The sequence below is a fragment of the Oncorhynchus mykiss genome, chromosome 15 (assembly GCF_057628025.1).
Source record: "Oncorhynchus mykiss isolate SJ-2025 chromosome 15, ASM5762802v1, whole genome shotgun sequence".
Classification (NCBI taxonomy): domain Eukaryota; kingdom Metazoa; phylum Chordata; class Actinopteri; order Salmoniformes; family Salmonidae; genus Oncorhynchus; species Oncorhynchus mykiss.
The window spans coordinates 3,412,501-3,434,439 of record NC_143036.1 but is presented as its reverse complement, the minus strand read 5'-3'; the positions used below and the strand labels follow the sequence as shown (position 1 = coordinate 3,434,439).

Genomic DNA, 21,939 nt, shown 5'->3' with positions numbered 1-21,939 from the left:
TGGTTTAGGAAGACAGAAGTCTAGTTTAGAGAGGTCTTTCCTAAAACAGATCCTTTACGGTTTATTTGACACACAACCATTCACTAACATAACCCATAAACCCTGGACCTGACAACCAGGTATACTACCTAGTAAACTAACTAGTAACCCATAAACCCTGGCCCTGACAACCTAGTAAACTAACTAGTAACCCATAAACCCTGGCCCTGACAACCTGGTAAACTAACTAGTAACCCATAAACCCTGGCCCTGACAACCTGGTAAACTAACTAGTAACCCATTAACCCTGGCCCTGACAACCTGGTAAACTAACTAGTAAACTTACTAGCAACCCATAAACTCCGGCCCTGACAACCTAGTAAACTAACTAGTAACCTAACTAGTAACCCATAAACCCTGGCCTTGACAACCTAGTAAATTAACTAGTAACCCATAAACCCTGGCCCTGACAACCTAGTAAACTAACTAGTAACCTATAAACCCAGGCTATGACAACCTAGTAAACTAACTAGTAACCTATAAACCCAGGCTATGACAACCTAGTAAACTATCTAGTAACCTATAAACCCAGGCTATGACAACCTAGTAAACTATCTAGTAACCTATAAACCCAGGCTATGACAACCTAGTAAACTATCTAGTAACCTATAAACCCAGGCTATGACAACCTAGTAAACTATCTAGTAACCTATAAACCCAGGCTATGACAACCTAGTAAACTATCTAGTAACCTATAAACCCAGGCTATGACAACCTAGTAAACTATCTAGGAGCTTTCACAGTTTAAAGGTAGAATTTTGTGGAATTGTGGCTTCCATGAAACAGATCAGTGTGTGAGAAATACTCCTACATTTACAAATCACCCAGCATGTTGATATACAGGAGTGATGGTTTATAGGAAGAACCCAACCTCATTGGTTGAGGACAGGAGACTCACACACGCTTGCTCTGCACGATGTCGATGTAGTCTTCAGAACGGGCATAGTAACCATCCAGACTCAACGCTCCCCAGAAGTTGGACCACAGCTTGCCATGACGAGTGACAAGGGGACCAATTATTTTCCTGCAGAAAAGAGAAGAAGAAGAAGAAGGAGAAGAAGGGGAAAAGACTCAGGGGGCTAATTTGATATAGAGGAGACATAACCCACTATTAAATTATTCGAAAAACAGGAACATTTTACATTTGGCTAGAAAATAATAAGGGATTTATGTCAACAGAGAAAAATGGCCTCACGTGTGCTACCTACAGTATATCCCACCAATAGAATCCCCATACTTTAACGATGACAGCTTCTCCATCCTAGAGAGGAAGATCAATCATTTCCAGCCTCAGGAACATGTACTACTTTGGTGACCTAAATGCCAGAACAGGACAAGAACCTGACGCCCTCAGCACACAGGGGGACAAACACCTACCTGGAGGTTACAGTATTCACTCCAAAATATGACCCCTAGAAACAACTATGACAAACCTACCAACAGAAATAGGTCACAACTTCTGCAGTTATGTCGCACGCTGGGTCTGTACATAGTCAATGGTAGGCTTCGAGGGGACTCATTTGGTAGGTACACCTATAGCTCATCCCTTGCCAGTGTCGTGGAAATTTCCTCTATTTACCAAATCATGAGAGCAAACCACACACAAGTCAGAGTTAGTTATCACAAAGTCCATCTTTAATTATATGAGCTCTATCACAACCCTGTGACTCTCAGATCAATTCAGTGTCTATCAATGAATTCTCTGAGAGTCCCTCCCACATTTCAACTGAGATCCTTTATAGCAAAGACACACACAGGATAAGACCGCATCGGCATAATTCATCGTTCAGCTTTGTCTCCTAAACTATGTTCTTTTATCAAACTCAGAACCATAAACCAATCCTCCATATCAACAGGCATATATCAAATCCATCCTATCTTGACAAGATCACAGAGACACACTGACTGGCACACAGACATTGTGGAGCCAAGAGATACACGCTTGACCTCTCCCCTCTCTGCGGCCCAAGCAACTTAGTCTTGACATAGAACAGATAGTGCAACCCCGCCACAGTATTATACAAAAATAACATTCTGATGAGAAGTAACTTACAAACATATGATGAATGTAAAACATCTTACCTATGTTACCAACCAATTCTGATTATTCCCCAACACCAGTTATAAGTTTGATTATTTTATCACTGATCTCAACCCAGAGCCTCTTAGACCATTCACAGTCAGCCCACTAACACCCCTATCAGATGACAGCAAAACCCCAGTCTCCCTGAACAGAGCTATAACTCAATCATCAAAGCCAAAGGATCTGAACAATTTTAAGAAATGCTGTAGATGGAAGGAAAGTAGTGTGGAAACCTACAAAAAAAACAATTAGGCAACAACACATTCAAACCCTTTTGGACAACTTCCTGGAGAAAACATTTCACTGTAATTTTTTAAATTTAACTAGATAAGTCAGTTCAGAACAAATTCTTATTTCCAATGACAGTCTAGGAACAGTGGATTAACTGCCTTGTTCAGATCAACAGATTGTTACCTTATCAGCTTGCGGATTTGATCTTGCATCCTTTCAGTTACAAAGACCCCAGCCACCCCAGTCATAGACTGTTCTCTCTACTACCGCATGGCAAGCGGTACCGGAGTGCCAAGTCCAGGACAAAAAGGCTTCTCAACAGTTTTTACCCCCAAGCCATAAGACTCCTGAACAGGTGGTTACCTGGACTATTTGCATTGTGTTCCACCCCCCCAACCCCTCTTTTACGCTGCTGCTACTCTCTGTTTATCATATATGCATAGTCACTTTAACTATGCATTCATGTACATACTACCTCAATTGGCCCGACCAACCAGTGCTCCCGCACATTGGCTAACCGGGCTATCTGCATTGTGTCCCACCACCCACCAACCCCTCTTTTACACTACTGCTACTCTCTGTTCATCATATATGCATAGTCACTTTAACCATACCTACATGTACATACTACCTCAATCAGCCTGACTAACAGGTGTCTGTATATAGCTTTGCTACTCTTTTTTCAAATGTCTTTTTACTGTTGTTTTGTTTCTTTACTTACCCACACACACACACACACCTTTTTTTCCACACCATTGGTTAGAGCCGGTAAGTAAGCATTTCACTGTAAGGTTTACACCTGTTGTATTCGGCGCACGTGACAAATAAACTTTGATTTGATTTGAAGTCAAACACTCTAACCACTAGGCTACCTGCCGCCTTCACCTTCACCCCGCCTTCACCCCACCTTCACCTACACTTCACCTTCACTTCATCTTCACCCCACCTTCACCCCACCTTCACCTTCACCCCAACTTCACCCCACCTTCAACCCCCTTCACCTTCACTTCACCTCACCTACACTTCACCTTCACCCCATCTTCACCCCACCTTCACCTTCACCCCACCTTCACCTACACTTCACCTTCACCCCATCTTCACCCCACCTTCATCTTCACCCACCTCACCATCACCTCTTCACTGTAATAGTGTAGTGTAAACTTTGCAGTATAAAGCCTAAGACTATATTTGACTTCTCAGCTTCCCTATCAAATCTAAAAATTGCAAATCAGACAACCTAAGAAAATGAACAACAATGACAAATGATTTGAAGAAGAATGCAAAAACCTAAAAATGAAATTGCAAAACCTATCCAACCAAAAACATAGAGACCCAGAAAACCTGAGTCCACACACACATTCACTATGGTGAATCACTAAAACAACACAGAATACACTACGGAAAAAGAAGGAACAGCACGTCAGAAATCAGCTCAATGTAATTGAATAGAATCTAACCACTTGGAACACACTAAACAAACAACACAAATAGTTATCTATCCAAAACGGAGATGTGTGGATAAACCACTTCTCCAATCTTTTTGTCTCTTTAACAAAGAACAAGCAGCAAAAACATATACATGATCAAATACAAATCTTTGAATCAACTATTAAAGATTACCAGAACCCACTGGATTCTCCAATTACATTGAATGAGTTACAAGACAAAATAAAAACCCTCCAACCCCAAAAGACCTGTGGTGTTGATGGTATCCTCAATGAAATAACAAAAATATACAGACCACAAATTCAAAATGGCTAAACTTAAACATCATCCTCAGCTCTGGCATCTTCCTCAATATTTGGAACCAAGGACTGACAACCCATATTCACAAAAGTGGAGACAAATTTGACCCCAATATCTACCATGGGATATGAGTCAACAGCAACCTTGGAAAAATACTCTGCATTATAATTAACAGCAGACTTCTACATTTCCTCAGTGCAAACAATGTACTGAGCAAATGTCAAATTGTTTTTTTTAAACAAATTACCGTACGACAGACCACGTATGCACACCCTAATGGACAAACAAACAAAAACAAAACACCTCAAATTGGACGAAGAGTTCTTCTTCAATGAGTCGGGCACGACACCCAGCCAGGACCCAATCCCCGTGACTAAGACTACTGCACGACACCCAGCCAGGACCCAATCCCCGTGACTAAGACTACTGCACGACACCCAGCCAGGACCCAATCCCCGTGACTAAGACTACTGCACGACACCCAGCCAGGACCCAATCCCCGTGACTAAGACTACTGCACGACACCCAGCCAGGACCCAATCCCCGTGACTAAGACTACTGCACGACACCCAGCCAGGACCCAATCCCCGTGACTAAGACTACTGCACGACACCCAGCCAGGACCCAATCCCCGTGACTAAGACTACTGCACGACACCCAGCCAGGACCCAATCCCCGTGACTAAGACTACTGCACGACACCCAGCCAGGACCCAATCCCCGTGACTAAGACTACTGCACGACACCCAGCCAGGACCCAATCCCCGTGACTAAGACTACTGCACGACACCCAGCCAAGACCCAATCCCCGTGACTAAGACTACTGCACGACACCCAGCCAGGACCCAATCCCCGTGACTAAGACTACTGCACGACACCCAGCTAGGACCCAATCCCCGTGACTAAGACTACTGCACGACACCCAGCTAGGACCCAATCCCCGTGACTAAAACTACTGCACGACACCCAGCCAGGACCCAATCCCCGTGACTAAGACTACTACACGACACCCAGCCAGGACCTAATCCCCGTGACTAAGACTACTACACGACACCCAGCCAGGACCTAATCCCCGTGACTAAGACTACTGCACGACACCCAGCCAGGACCCAATCCCTGTGATTTACTGGAGAAGGAAACTGAGATTTCGAGGCAAAAGATCTGGGTGCCTTGCGAGGATCAGGCAACGAGTGGCTAATCTGCCCTCTGTTCTGCTAGCTAACGTTCAATCGCTGTCAAATAAATGGGACGAACTGAAAGCAGGTATATCCTACCAACGGAATATTAAAAACTGTAATATCTTATGTTTCACCGAGTCATGGCTGAATGACGACATTAAGAACATACAGCTGGCGGGTTTTACACTATCGGCAAGACCGAACAGCAGCCTCTGGTAAGACACGGGACGGGGGCCTATGTATTTATGTAAACAACAGCTGGTGCACGATATCTAAGGAAGTCTCAAGGTTTTGCTCGCTTCATGATAAGCTGTAGACTGCACCATCTACCAAGAGAGATTTAATCTGTATTTTTCATAGCTGTCTGCATTAAATTAGCTGTATTCCACCAAAAAAACAGGAAAACGCTCATCCAGAGGAGGTGCTCCTAGTGGGCGGGGGCTTTCATGCAAGGAATCTTAAATCAGTTCTACTGAATTTCTATCAGCATGTTAAATGTCTAACCAGAGGGAAACAAAATTCTGGACTACCTTTACTCCACACACAGAGACACGTACAAAACTCTCCCTCGCCCTGCATTTGACAAATCTGACCATAACTCCATCCTCCTGATTTCTGTTAACAAGCTAACATTATAGCAGGAAGCACCAGTGGTCAGATGTAGCAGATGCTAAACTACAGGATTGCTTTGCTATCACAGACTGTAATATGTTCCGGGATTCTTCCGATGGCATTGAGGAGAACACCACATCAGTCACTGGCTTTATCAATAAGTACATCAAGGATGTCGTCCCCACAGTGACTGTACGTACATACCCCAACCAGAAGCCAAGGATTACTGGCAACATTCGCACGGAAGCTTATAACAAATCCCGCTATGCCCTCCGACGAACCATCAAACAGGCAAAGCATCAGTACAGGAATAAGATCGAATCGTACTACACCAGCTCCAACGCTCGTCGGATGTGGCAGGGCTTGCAAACTATTACAGACTACAAAGGGAAGCACAGCCGAGAATTGCCCAGTGACACGAGCCTACCAGAGGAGCTAAATAACTTCTATGCTTGCTTCGAGGCAAGTAACACTGAAACATGCATCAGAGCACCAGCTGTTTCGGATGACTGTGTGATCATGTTCTCCGCAGCCGATGTAAGACCTTTAAACAGGTCAAAAGGCCGCTCGGCCAGATGGATTACCAGGACGTGTGCTCCAAGCATGCGCTGAACCAACTGGCAAGTGTCGTCACTGACATTTTCAACCTCTCCCTGTCTGAGTCTGTAATACCAACATGTTTCAAGCAGACCACCATAGTGCCTGTGCCCAAGAACACTAAGGTAACCTGCCTAAATAACTACCAACCCGTAGCACTCACTTCTGTAGCCATGAAATGCTTTGAAAAACTGGCCATGGCTCAAATAAACACAATTATCCCAGAAACCTTAGACCCACTCCAATTTCCATACCACACTAAGAGATCCACAGATTAATTCATCTCTATTGCACTCCACACTGCCCTTTCCCACCTTGACAAAATGAACACCTTTGTGAGAATGCTATTCATTGACTACAGCTCAACATTCAACACTATAGTGCCCTCAAATCTCATCACTCAGCTAAGGACCCTGGGACTAAACACCTCCCTCTGCAACTGGATGCTAGACTTCATGATGGGCCGCCCCCAGGTGGTAAGGGTAGGTAACAACACATCAACACAGGGGCATGTGCTCAGTCCTCTCATGTCCTCTCCTGTACTCCCTGTTCACTCATGACTGCATGACCAGGCACAACTCCAACAACACCTGTTGTATTTGGCGCATGTGACAAATACATCTGATTTGATGAACTTCAAAAAAGCTTGGAGGAAAAAATACAAACATTACACAAATAAATTTGGCAAAAATCACACAAATTTCTTTCCACTGGGGACAGGGAGGCAGCTTTTTTCCTTTTTTTTGTTGTTGATTAATTTGACCCCTTTTTCTCCCCAATTTCGTGGTTTCCAATTGTTTTAGTAGCTACTATATTGTCTCATCACTACAACTCCCGTACGGGCTCGGGAGAGACAAAGGTTGAAAGTCATGCGTCCTCCGATACACAACCCAACCAAGCCGCACTGCTTCTTAACACAGCGCGCATCCAACCCGGAAGCCAGCGCCACCAATGTGTCAGAGGAAACACCGTGCACCTGGCAACCTTGGTTAGCGCGCACTGCACCCGGCCCGCCACAGGAGTTGCTGGTGCGCGATGAGACAAGGACATCCCTACCGGCCAAGCCCTCCCTAATCCGGACGATGCCAGGCCAATTGTGCGTCGCCCCCACGGACCTCCCGGTCACGGCCGGTTACGACAGAGCCTGGGCGCTGCAGTACAGAGCCCTTAACCACTGCGCCACCCGGGAGACCCAAGTCCCACCCTCTTCAACCTATATATCAACGAATTGGCGCGGGCACTGGAACAGTCTGCAGCACCCGGCCTCACCCTACTAGAATCTGAAGTCAAATGTCTCCTGTTTGCTGATGAGCTGGTGCTTCTGTCCCCAACCAAGGAGGGCCTACAGCAGCACCTAGATGTTCTGCACAGATTCTGCCAGACTTGGGCCCTGACAGTGAATCTCAGTAAGACCAAAATAATGGTAACCCAAAAAAGGTTCAGTTGCCAGGACCACAACTACACATTCCATCTAGACACCATTGCCATAGAGCACACAAGAAACAATACATACCTCGGCCTAAACATCAGCGCCACAGGTAACTTCCACAAAGCTGTGAACGATCTGAGAGTCAAGGCAAGAGGGGCATTCTATGCCATCAAAAGGAACATCAAATTCGACATACAAATTAGGATCTGGCTAGAAATGCTTGAATCAGTTATAGAACCAATTGCCCTTTATGGTTGTGAGGTCTTGGGTCCGCTCACCAAGCAAGAATTCACAAAATAGGACAAACACCAAATTGAGAATGAATACAGAATTCTGCAAAAATATCCTCCAAGTACAACGTAAATCACCAAATAATGTCTTTATTCTTTTGAAACTTGTGTGAGTACAATATTTACTGTTCAGTTTTTATTGTTTATTTTAATTTTGTTTATCCATTTCACTTGATTTGGCAATGTAAACATGTTTCCCATGCCAATAAAGCTCTTTACTTAAACTGAGAGAGAGAGAGAGAGAGAGAGAGAGAGAGAGAGAGAGACAGAGAGAGACAGAGAGAGACAGAGAGAGACAGAGAGAGACAGAGAGAGACAGAGAGGAGACAGAGACAGAGACAGAGAGACAGAGACAGAGACAGAGAGTGTGTAATTCTGCCAAACAGGATATAACTAGGTGTCATTTCCCAGTCAGCAATCAGATATACTGGGTGTCTTAGTGGTGTAACAGACATCCTGCAGCTCAGAACTCAACCCAAAGTGGCCCGGGAGGACCGCTACCAAGTGGGTAAAGCTAGAGCAGAACCTCACTGGGTCATATTACAGTAAACCAGACATATGCTGAATTCACACAGGCATTCTGCTGGCCAGCTCCTAAATGGTGGTGGGAAGACACAAGGCCGCTCGGTGTGAGTTTGCATTTAAATGTGCGTGAGACATAGACACACATCCCCGCTGTTGGAGCTCAAACACTATATTTTTAAAGCCACGAACATCAGGAAGAACGGAGCTATCGTGATTCCCGAGGGAAAACAACTTATATAGGATGCATTACCATAAATTACAGCGTTCATCTACAATGTGGATACAATGCAGGAAATGGGATGGACGACAAGGAAATACTGAATGTCCAGGATTGTAGACAGATTGGAGAGTTCCCATGGCCTCTTTAAATAACCCAGAGGGCTTTCTCTTCGGGCCTCCAGGGTTAAGTCTTAAATAGCACCCTATTCCCTATGTCGTGCCCTACATTTTGACCAGGACCTACAGAGCTATAGGGATTAGAGTGCCATTTGGGACTCAAACCAGGGCTCCATTCTGTCACAGGACAACACTTGAAAAATCAAGAGGAGGGAAAAGAGAGAAAAAACAGACATAGACTGTATAAAACAGACATAGACTGTATAAAACAGACATAGACTGTATAAATCAGACATAGACTGTATAAAACAGACATAGACTGTATAAAACAGACATAGACTGTATAAAACAGACATAGACTGTATAAATCAGACATAGACTGTATAAAACAGACATAGACTGTATAAAACAGACATAGACTGTATAAAACAGACATAGACTGTATAAAACAGACATAGACTGTATAAAACAGACATAGACTGTATAAAACAGACATAGACTGTATAAATCAGACATAGACTGTATAAATCAGACATAGACTGTATAAAACAGACATAGACTGTATAAAACAGACATAGACTGTATAAATCAGACATAGACTGTATAAAACAGACATAGACTGTATAAATCAGACATAGACTGTATAAAACATGCATAGACTGTATAAAACATGCATAGACTGTATAAATCAGACATAGACTGTATAAATCAGACATAGACTGCATAAAACAGACATAGACTGTATAAAACAGACATAGACTGTATAAAACTGACATAGACTGCATAAAACAGACATAGACTGTATAAAACAGACATAGACTGTATAAATCAGACATAGACTGTATAAATCAGACATAGACTGTATAAAACAGACATAGACTGTATAAATCAGACATAGACTGTATAAAACATGCATAGACTGTATAAAACATGCATAGACTGTATAAATCAGACATAGACTGTATAAATCAGACATAGACTGTATAAATCAGACATAGACTGTATAAAACAGACATAGACTGTATAAATCAGACATAGACTGTATAAATCAGACATAGACTGTATAAAACAGACATAGACTGTATAAAACAGACATAGACTGTATAAATCAGACATAGACTGTATAAAACAGACATAGACTGTATAAAACAGACATAGACTGTATAAATCAGACATAGACTGTATAAAACAGACATAGACTGTATAAAACAGACATAGACTGTATAAAACAGACATAGACTGTATAAATCAGACATAGACTGTATAAAACAGACATAGACTGTATAAATCAGACATAGACTGTATAAAACAGGCATAGACTGTATAAAACAGACATAGACTGTATAAATCAGACATAGACTGTATAAATCAGACATAGACTGTATAAAACAGACATAGACTGTATAAAACAGACATAGACTGTATAAATCAGACATAGACTGTATAAAACAGACATAGACTGTATAAATCAGACATAGACTGTATAAATCAGACATAGACTGTATAAATCAGACATAGACTGTATAAAACAGACATAGACTGTATAAAACAGACATAGACTGTATAAAACAGACATAGACTGTATAAAACAGACATAGACTGTATAAAACAGACATAGACTGTATAAAACAGGCATAGACTGTATAAAACTGGCATAGACTGTATAAATCAGACATAGACTGTATAAATCAGACATAGACTGTATAAATCAGACATAGACTGTATAAAACAGACATAGACTGTATAAAACAGACATAGACTGTATAAATCAGACATAGACTGCATAAAACAGACATAGACTGCATAAAACAGACATAGACTGCATAAAACAGACATAGACTGCATAAAACAGACATAGACTGTATAAATCAGACATAGACTGTATAAATCAGACATAGACTGTATAAAACAGGCATAGACTGTATAAAACAGGCATAGACTGTATAAATCAGACATAGACTGTATAAAACAGACATAGACTGTATAAATCAGACATAGACTGTATAAATCAGACATAGACTGTATAAATCAGACATAGACTGTATAAATCAGACATAGACTGTATAAATCAGACATAGACTGTATAAAACAGACATAGACTGTATAAAACAGACATAGACTGTATAAAACAGACATAGACTGTATAAAACAGACATAGACTGTATAAAACAGACATAGACTGTATAAAACAGACATAGACTGTATAAAACAGACATAGACTGCATAAAACAGACATAGACTGTATAAAACAGACATAGACTGTATAAAACAGACATAGACTGTATAAAACAGACATAGACTGTATAAAACAGACATAGACTGTATAAAACAGGCATAGACTGTATAAATCAGACATAGACTGTATAAATCAGACATAGACTGCATAAAACAGGCATAGACTGTATAAATCAGACATAGACTGTATAAATCAGACATAGACTGTATAAAACAGACATAGACTGTATAAAACAGACATAGACTGTATAAAACAGACATAGACTGTATAAAACAGACATAGACTGTATAAAACAGACATAGACTGTATAAAACAGACATAGACTGTATAAAACAGACATAGACTGTATAAAACAGGCATAGACTGTATAAATCAGACATAGACTGTATAAATCAGACATAGACTGTATAAAACAGACATAGACTGTATAAAACAGACATAGACTGTATAAAACAGACATAGACTGTATAAAACAGACATAGACTGTATAAAACAGACATAGACTGCATAAAACAGACATAGACTGTATAAATCAGACATAGACTGCATAAAACAGACATAGACTGTATAAATCAGACATAGACTGTATAAAACAGACATAGACTGTATAAATCAGGCATAGACTGTATAAAACAGACATAGACTGTATAAATCAGGCATAGACTGTATAAAACAGACATAGACTGTATAAAACAGACATAGACTGTATAAATCAGACATAGACTGCATAAAACAGACATAGACTGTATAAATCAGACATAGACTGTATAAAACAGACATAGACTGTATAAATCAGGCATAGACTGTATAAAACAGACATAGACTGTATAAATCAGGCATAGACTGTATAAAACAGACATAGACTGTATAAATCAGACATAGACTGTATAAAACAGACATAGACTGTATAAATCAGACATAGACTGTATAAAACAGACATAGACTGTATAAAACAGACATAGACTGTATAAAACAGACATAGACTGTATAAAACAGACATAGACTGTATAAATCAGACATAGACTGTATAAAACAGACATAGACTGTATAAATCAGACATAGACTGTATAAAACAGACATAGACTGTATAAATCAGACATAGACTGTATAAAACAGACATAGACTGTATAAAACAGACATAGACTGTATAAAACAGACATAGACTGTATAAAACTGGCATAGACTGTATAAATCAGGCATAGACTGTATAAATCAGACATAGACTGTATAAATCAGACATAGACTGTATAAAACTGGCATAGACTGTATAAATCAGACATAGACTGTATAAATCAGACATAGACTGTATAAAACAGACATAGACTGTATAAAACAGACATAGACTGTATAAAACAGACATAGACTGTATAAATCAGACATAGACTGTATAAATCAGACATAGACTGTATAAATCAGACATAGACTGTATAAATCAGACATAGACTGTTAAAAACAGACATAGACTGTATAAAACAGACATAGACTGTATAAAACAGACATAGACTGTATAAATCAGACATAGACTGTATAAATCAGACATAGACTGTATAAATCAGACATAGACTGTATAAATCAGACATAGACTGTATAAATCAGACATAGACTGCATAAAACAGACATAGACTGCATAAAACAGACATAGACTGTATAAAACATGCATAGACTGTATAAAACAGGCATAGACTGTATAAATCAGACATAGACTGTATAAATCAGACATAGACTGTATAAATCAGACATAGACTGTATAAATCAGACATAGACTGCATAAAACAGACATAGACTGTATAAATCAGACATAGACTGTATAAATCAGACATAGACTGCATAAAACAGACATAGACTGCATAAAACAGACATAGACTGTATAAAACAGGCATAGACTGTATAAATCAGACATAGACTGCATAAAACAGACATAGACTGCATAAAACAGACATAGACTGTATAAAACAGGCATAGACTGTATAAAACAGACATAGACTGTATAAATCAGACATAGACTGCATAAAACAGGCATAGACTGTGTCATGACGTTGGCCTCTTTGGGTTTAGCAACCCCATCCCCCTCTCCCTGCCTCCCCCCTTGCCTCCTTCAACTAGGCTGCTGTGGTCAGAGGTCGTAAATTCCTGAGAAGACCCTGCCACACAGTATAGAGAGAGTACATTTTCATAGAGGACAAAGGAAATCCTTCCACCTCACAGAACTTGAGGTACGAACAAATTTCAAGTTCCGGAGAAAAGTATAAAAGATGGGTGAAGAATCCAGCTACGAACTGGTCCGTTTGTCACAACTTGGGGAAGCTCATGGGAGACGATGTGGCCAGATTACCATAACGCTGTTTACAGTGGGGCAAAAAAGTATTTTTGTCAGCCACCAATTGTGCAAGTTCTCCTACTTAAAAAGATGAGAGAGGCCTGTAATGTTCATCATAGGTACACTTCAACTATGACAGACAAAATGAAAAAAAATCCATTAACACAATAAGAGTCCCTGTTCCTTATGGCCAGCAGCATTAACACAAAAAGAGTCCCTGTTCTTTATGGCCAGCAGCATTAACACAATAAGAGTCCCTGTTCCTTATGGCCAGCAGCATTAACACAATAAGAGTCCCTGTTCCTTATGGCCAGCAGCATTAACACAATAAGAGTCCCTGTTCCTTTTGGCCAGCAGCTTTAACACAATAAGAGTCACTGTTCCTTTTGGCCAGCAGCATTAACACAATAAGAGTCACTGTTCCTTATGGCCAGCAGCTTTAACACAATAAGAGTCCCTGTTCCTTATGGCCAGCAGCATTAACACAATAAGAGTCCCTGTTCCTTATACACCCCATAACAAGTATGCAAACACTGTGCATGTCTGTTAGATCATTGGGCTTCTGCCTATAAGACAATTCCCCTGAGTAGAAACAGCCGCAACACTATACAGACATCATACCTGTTCTGTTGAAATGGCCTGATCAAACCCAAACCCTAACCATACCATACCTGTTCTGTTCAAACGGCCAGATCAAACCCAAACCCTTAACCCTAACCATACCATACCGGTTCAAATGGCCTGATCAAACCTTAACCCTTAACAATAACATACCTGTTCTGTTCAAATGGCCTGATCAAACCCTTAACCCTAACCATACCATACCGGTTCAAATGGCCTGATCAAACCTTAACCCTTAACAATAACATACCTGTTCTGTTCAAATGGCCTGATCAAACCCAAACCCTAACCATACCATACCTGTTCTGTTCAAACGGCCAGATCAAACCCAAACCCTTAACCCTAACCATACCATACCGGTTCAAATGGCCTGATCAAACCTTAACCCTTAACAATACCATACCTGTTCTGTTCAAACGGCCAGATCAAACCCAAACCCTTAACCCTAACCATACCATACCGGTTCAAATGGCCTGATCAAACCTTAACCCTAACCATACCATACCGGTTCAAATGGCCTGATCAAACTCAAACCCTTAACAATAACATACCTGTTCTGTTCAAACGGCCTGATCAAACCCAAACCCTAACCATACCATACCGGTTCAAATGGCCTGATCAAACTCAAACCCTTAACCCTAACAATAACATACCTGTTCTGTTCAAATGGCCTGATCAAACCCAAACCCTAACCATACCATACCGGTTCAAATGGCCTGATCAAACCTTAACCCTTAACAATAACATACCTGTTCTGTTCAAATGGCCTGATCAAACCCAAACCCTAACAATACCATACCTGTTCAAATGGCCTGATCAAACTCAAACCCTTAACCCTAACAATACCATACCGGTTCAAATGGCCTGATCAAACCTTAACCCTTAACAATACCATACCTGTTCTGTTCAAATGGCCTGATCAAACCTTAACCCTAACCATACCATACCGGTTCAAATGGCCTGATCAAACCCAAACCCTAACCATACCATACCGGTTCAAATGGCCTGATCAAACTCAAACCCTTAACAATAACATACCTGTTCTGTTCAAATGGCCTGATCAAAACCAAACCCTTAACAATACCATACCGGTTCAAATGGCCTGATCAAACCTTAACCCTAACCATACCATACCGGTTCAAATGGCCTGATCAAACCCAAACCCTAACCATACCCTACCGGTTCAAATGGCCTGATCAAACCCAAACCCTAACCATACCATACCGGTTCAAATGGCCTGATCAAACCTTAACCCTAACCATACCATACCGGTTCAAATGGCCTGATCAAACTCAAACCCTTAACAATAACATACCTGTTCTGTTCAAACGGCCTAATCAAACCCAAACCCTAACCATACCATACCGGTTCAAATGGCCTGATCAAACCTTAACCCTAACCATACCATACCGGTTCAAATGGCCTGATCAAACCTTAACCCTTAACAATAACATACCTGTTCTGTTCAAATGGCCTGATCAAACCCAAACCCTAACCATACCATACCGGTTCAAATGGCCTGATCAAACCTTAACCCTTAACAATAACATACCTGTTCTGTTCAAATGGCCTGATCAAACCCAAACCCTAACCATACCATACCGGTTCAAATGGCCTGATCAAACCTTAACCCTAACCATACCATACCGGTTCAAATGGCCTGATCAAACCTTAACCCTTAACAATAACATACCTGTTCTGTTCAAACGGCCTGATCAAACCTTAACCCTAACCATACCATACCGGTTCAAATGGCCTGATCAAACCCAAACCCTAACCATACCATACCGGTTCAAATGGCCTGATCAAACCCAAACCCTAACCATACCATACCGGTTCAAATGGCCTGATCAAACCCAAACCCTAACAATACCATACCTGTTCTGTTCAAATGGCCTGATCAAACCCAAACCCTAACCATACCATACCTGTTCAAATGGCCTGATCAAACTCAAACCCTTAACCCTAACAATACCATACCGGTTCAAATGGCCTGATCAAACCTTAACCCTTAACAATAACATACCTGTTCTGTTCAAATGGCCTGATCAAACCCAAACCCTAACCATACCATACCGGTTCAAATGGCCTGATCAAACCCAAACCCTAACCATACCATACCGGTTCAAATGGCCTGATCAAACTCAAACCCTTAACAATAACATACCTGTTCTGTTCAAATGGCCTGATCAAACCCAAACCCTAACCATACCATACCGGTTCAAATGGCCTGATCAAACCTTAACCCTTAACAATAACATACCTGTTCTGTTCAAACGGCCTGATCAAACCCAAACCCTAACCATACCATACCGGTTCAAATGGCCTGATCAAACCTTAACCCTTAACAATAACATACCTGTTCTGTTCAAACGGCCTGATCAAACCTTAACCCTAACCATACCATACCGGTTCAAATGGCCTGATCAAACCTTAACCCTTAACAATAACATACCTGTTCTGTTCAAATGGCCTGATCAAACCCAAACCCTAACCATACCATACCGGTTCAAATGGCCTGATCAAACCCAAACCCTAACAATACCATACCTGTTCTGTTCAAATGGCCTGATCAAACCCAAACCCTAACCATACCATACCGGTTCAAATGGCCTGATCAAACTCAAACCCTTAACAATAACATACCTGTTCTGTTCAAATGGCCTGATCAAACCCTTAACCCTAACCATACCATACCGGTTCAAATGGCCTGATCAAACCCAAACCCTAACCATACCATACCGGTTCAAATGGCCTGATCAAACCTTAACCCTTAACAATAACATACCTGTTCTGTTCAAATGGCCTGATCAAACCCAAACCCTAACCATACCATACCGGTTCAAACGGCCTGATCAAACCCAAACCCTAACCATACCATACCGGTTCAAATGGCCTGATCAAACTCAAACCCTTAACAATAACATACCTGTTCTGTTCAAATGGCCTGATCAAACCCAAACCCTAACAATACCATACCGGTTCAAATGGCCTGATCAAACTCAAACCCTTAACAATACCATACCGGTTCAAATGGCCTGATCAAACTCAAACCCTTAACCCTAACAATACCATACCGGTTCAAATGGCCTGATCAAACCCTAACCATACCATACCGGTTCAAATGGCCTGATCAAACCTTAACCCTTAACAATAACATACCTGTTCTGTTCAAATGGCCTGATCAAACCCAAACCCTAACCATACCATACCGGTTCAAATGGCCTGATCAAACTCAAACCCTTAACAATAACATACCTATTCTGTTCAAACGGCCTGATCAAACCCAAACCCTAACCATACCATACCGGTTCAAATGGCCTGATCAAACTCAAACCCTTAACAATAACATACCTGTTCTGTTCAAATGGCCTGATCAAACCCAAACCCTAACCATACCATACCGGTTCAAATGGCCTGATCAAACCTTAACCCTTAACAATAACATACCTGTTCTGTTCAAACGGCCAGATCAAACCCAAACCCTTAACCCTAACCATACCATACCGGTTCAAATGGCCTGATCAAACCTTAACCCTAACCATACCATACCGGTTCAAATGGCCTGATCAAACCTTAACCCTAACCATACCATACCGGTTCAAATGGCCTGATCAAACCTTAACCCTTAACAATAACATACCTGTTCTGTTCAAATGGCCTGATCAAACCCAAACCCTAACCATACCATACCGGTTCAAATGGCCTGATCAAACCCAAACCCTAACCATACCATACCGGTTCAAATGGCCTGATCAAACTCAAACCCTTAACAATAACATACCTATTCTGTTCAAACGGCCTGATCAAACCCAAACCCTAACCATACCATACCGGTTCAAATGGCCTGATCAAACCTTAACCCTTAACAATAACATACCTGTTCTGTTCAAATGGCCTGATCAAACCCAAACCCTAACCATACCATACCGGTTCAAATGGCCTGATCAAACCCAAACCCTAACAATACCATACCTGTTCTGTTCAAATGGCCTGATCAAACCCAAACCCTAACCATACCATACCGGTTCAAATGGCCTGATCAAACTCAAACCCTTAACAATAACATACCTGTTCTGTTCAAATGGCCTGATCAAACCCTTAACCCTAACCATACCATACCGGTTCAAATGGCCTGATCAAACCCAAACCCTAACCATACCATACCGGTTCAAATGGCCTGATCAAACCTTAACCCTTAACAATAACATACCTGTTCTGTTCAAATGGCCTGATCAAACCCAAACCCTAACCATACCATACCGGTTCAAACGGCCTGATCAAACCCAAACCCTAACCATACCATACCGGTTCAAATGGCCTGATCAAACTCAAACCCTTAACAATAACATACCTGTTCTGTTCAAATGGCCTGATCAAACCCAAACCCTAACAATACCATACCGGTTCAAATGGCCTGATCAAACTCAAACCCTTAACAATACCATACCGGTTCAAATGGCCTGATCAAACTCAAACCCTTAACCCTAACAATACCATACCGGTTCAAATGGCCTGATCAAACCCTAACCATACCATACCGGTTCAAATGGCCTGATCAAACCTTAACCCTTAACAATAACATACCTGTTCTGTTCAAATGGCCTGATCAAACCCAAACCCTAACCATACCATACCGGTTCAAATGGCCTGATCAAACTCAAACCCTTAACAATAACATACCTATTCTGTTCAAACGGCCTGATCAAACCCAAACCCTAACCATACCATACCGGTTCAAATGGCCTGATCAAACTCAAACCCTTAACAATAACATACCTGTTCTGTTCAAATGGCCTGATCAAACCCAAACCCTAACCATACCATACCGGTTCAAATGGCCTGATCAAACCTTAACCCTTAACAATAACATACCTGTTCTGTTCAAACGGCCAGATCAAACCCAAACCCTTAACCCTAACCATACCATACCGGTTCAAATGGCCTGATCAAACCTTAACCCTAACCATACCATACCGGTTCAAATGGCCTGATCAAACCTTAACCCTAACCATACCATACCGGTTCAAATGGCCTGATCAAACCTTAACCCTTAACAATAACATACCTGTTCTGTTCAAATGGCCTGATCAAACCCAAACCCTAACCATACCATACCGGTTCAAATGGCCTGATCAAACCTTAACCCTAACCATACCATACCGGTTCAAATGGCCTGATCAAACTCAAACCCTTAACAATAACATACCTATTCTGTTCAAACGGCCTGATCAAACCCAAACCCTAACCATACCATACCGGTTCAAATGGCCTGATCAAACCTTAACCCTTAACAATAACATACCTGTTCTGTTCAAATGGCCTGATCAAACCCAAACCCTAACCATACCATACCGGTTCAAATGGCCTGATCAAACCTTAACCCTAACCATACCATACCGGTTCAAATGGCCTGATCAAACCTTAACCCTAACCATACCATACCGGTTCAAATGGCCTGATCAAACCTTAACCCTTAACAATAACATACCTGTTCTGTTCAAATGGCCTGATCAAACCCAAACCCTAACCATACCCTACCGGTTCAAATGGCCTGATCAAACTCAAACCCTTAACCCTAACAATACCATACCTGTTCTGTTCAAATGGCCTAATCAAACCCAAACCCTAACCATACCATACCTGTTCAAATGGCCTGATCAAACCTTAACCCTAACCATACCATACCGGTTCAAATGGCCTGATCAAACCTTAACCCTTAACAATAACATACCTGTTCTGTTCAAATGGCCTGATCAAACCCAAACCCTAACCATACCATACCGGTTCAAATGGCCTGATCAAACCCAAACCCTAACCATACCATACCGGTTCAAATGGCCTGATCAAACCTTAACCCTTAACAATAACATACCTGTTCTGTTCAAATGGCCTGATCAAACCCAAACCCTAACCATACCATACCGGTTCAAATGGCCTGATCAAACCTTAACCCTAACCATACCATACCGGTTCAAATGGCCTGATCAAACCCAAACCCTAACCATACCATACCGGTTCAAATGGCCTGATCAAACCCAAACCCTAACCATACCATACCGGTTCAAATGGCCTGATCAAACCTTAACCCTTAACAATAACATACCTGTTCTGTTCAAATGGCCTGATCAAACCCAAACCCTAACCATACCATACCGGTTCAAATGGCCTGATCAAACCTTAACCCTTAACAATAACATACCTGTTCAAATGGCCTGATCAAACTCAAACCCTTAACCCTAACCATACCATACCGGTTCAAATGGCCTGATCCAACTCAAACCCTTAACAATAACATACCTGTTCTGTTCAAACGGCCTGATCAAACCCAAACCCTTAACAATACCATACCTGTTCTGCTCTATGAGGATCTTCAGGGTCTGTCTGTTGGTGAGCATCACGTCAGTATCCATACTGAGGTAGAAGTCACAGCCTGGGTCCTTACGACACAGTCCCCTGGTTTAAAGAAATGGAGGAAACAAAACATCTAATCAATCATTATTGATCAATTCAACTGACAACATGATGGTAGCCTGATGCGCTACCAAGCACATACTTTGACATAAATCGTCATTTGCAAGATAGCGATTATTAGATCCTAAGTAAAACACTACTCTCTGCTAATTCTATGCTACAGAGAGATAGTTCTCAATGAGCCTGTTAGTTAGGTCTCAATGAGCCTGTTAGTTAGTTCTCAATGAGCCTGTTAGTTAGTGGTGGTGTTCAGTGGGTTTAGTTATGAATGACGTGGTGTGTTCAGTGGGTTTCCTGTCTAAATTGTCTCCTTGGCTAAAACATTTTTTTTGCCAAGACAAACTGTAGATCTGTTTCAGGCTAAACATTTGACAGATATATATTTTTTCTACCTGAATATATTTGAAATATTTTGACACCAATACAAAACCCTTATATGTTGGTGCTCCTATTTGGACACCGTTTCCAACTCAACATCAGAGTGACTGAGCTTCCGTTTGCAACTCAACATCAGAGTGACTGAGCTTCCGTTTGCAACTCAACATCAGAGTGACTGAGCTTCCGTTTCCAACTCAACATCAGAGTGACTGAGCTTCCGTTTCCAACTCAACATCAGAGTGACTGAGCTTCCGTTTGCAACTCAACATCAGAGTGACTGAGCTTCCGTTTGCAACTCAACATCAGAGTGACTGAGCTTCCGTTTCCAACTCAACATCAGAGTGACTGAGCTTCCGTTTCCAACTCAACATCAGAGTGACTGAGCTTCCGTTTCCAACTCAACATCAGAGTGACTGAGCTTCCGTTTGCAACTCAACATCAGAGTGACTGAGCTTCCGTTTGCAACTCAACATCAGAGTGACTGAGCTTCCGTTTCCAACTCAACATCAGAGTGACTGAGCTTCCGTTTCCAACTCAACATCAGAGTGACTGAGCTTCCGTTTGCAACTCAACATCAGAGTGACTGAGCTTCCGTTTGCAACTCAACATCAGAGTGACCGAGCTTCCGTTTCCAACTCAACATCAGAGTGACTGAGCTTCCGTTTCCAACTCAACATCAGAGTGACTGAGCTTCCGTTTCCAACTCAACATCAGAGTGACTGAGCTTCCGTTTGCAACTCAACATCAGAGTGACCCGAGCTTCCGTTTCCAACTCAACATCAGAGTGACTGATCTTCCGTTTCCAACTCAACATCAGAGTGACCCGAGCTTCCGTTTCCAACTCAACA

The 21,939-nt window shown here is 41.5% G+C and overlaps 1 protein-coding gene across 2 annotated transcripts in view; it reads right to left on the bottom strand.

Annotated features, from left to right (window-relative positions):
- The window catches only part of LOC110490878 (procollagen-lysine,2-oxoglutarate 5-dioxygenase 2), a 131,566-nt gene that overhangs the window by 23,642 nt on the left and 85,985 nt on the right, over positions 1-21,939 (bottom strand). For both annotated transcript variants that reach the window (XM_090199228.1, XM_090199229.1), the window contains exons 11-12: positions 20,591-20,695; positions 938-1,063 (exon numbers count right to left, since the gene is read on the bottom strand). In XM_090199228.1, coding sequence (XP_090055354.1) covers positions 938-1,063; positions 20,591-20,695 — 231 coding nt within the window. The remainder of the gene's footprint in view (positions 1-937; positions 1,064-20,590; positions 20,696-21,939) is intronic.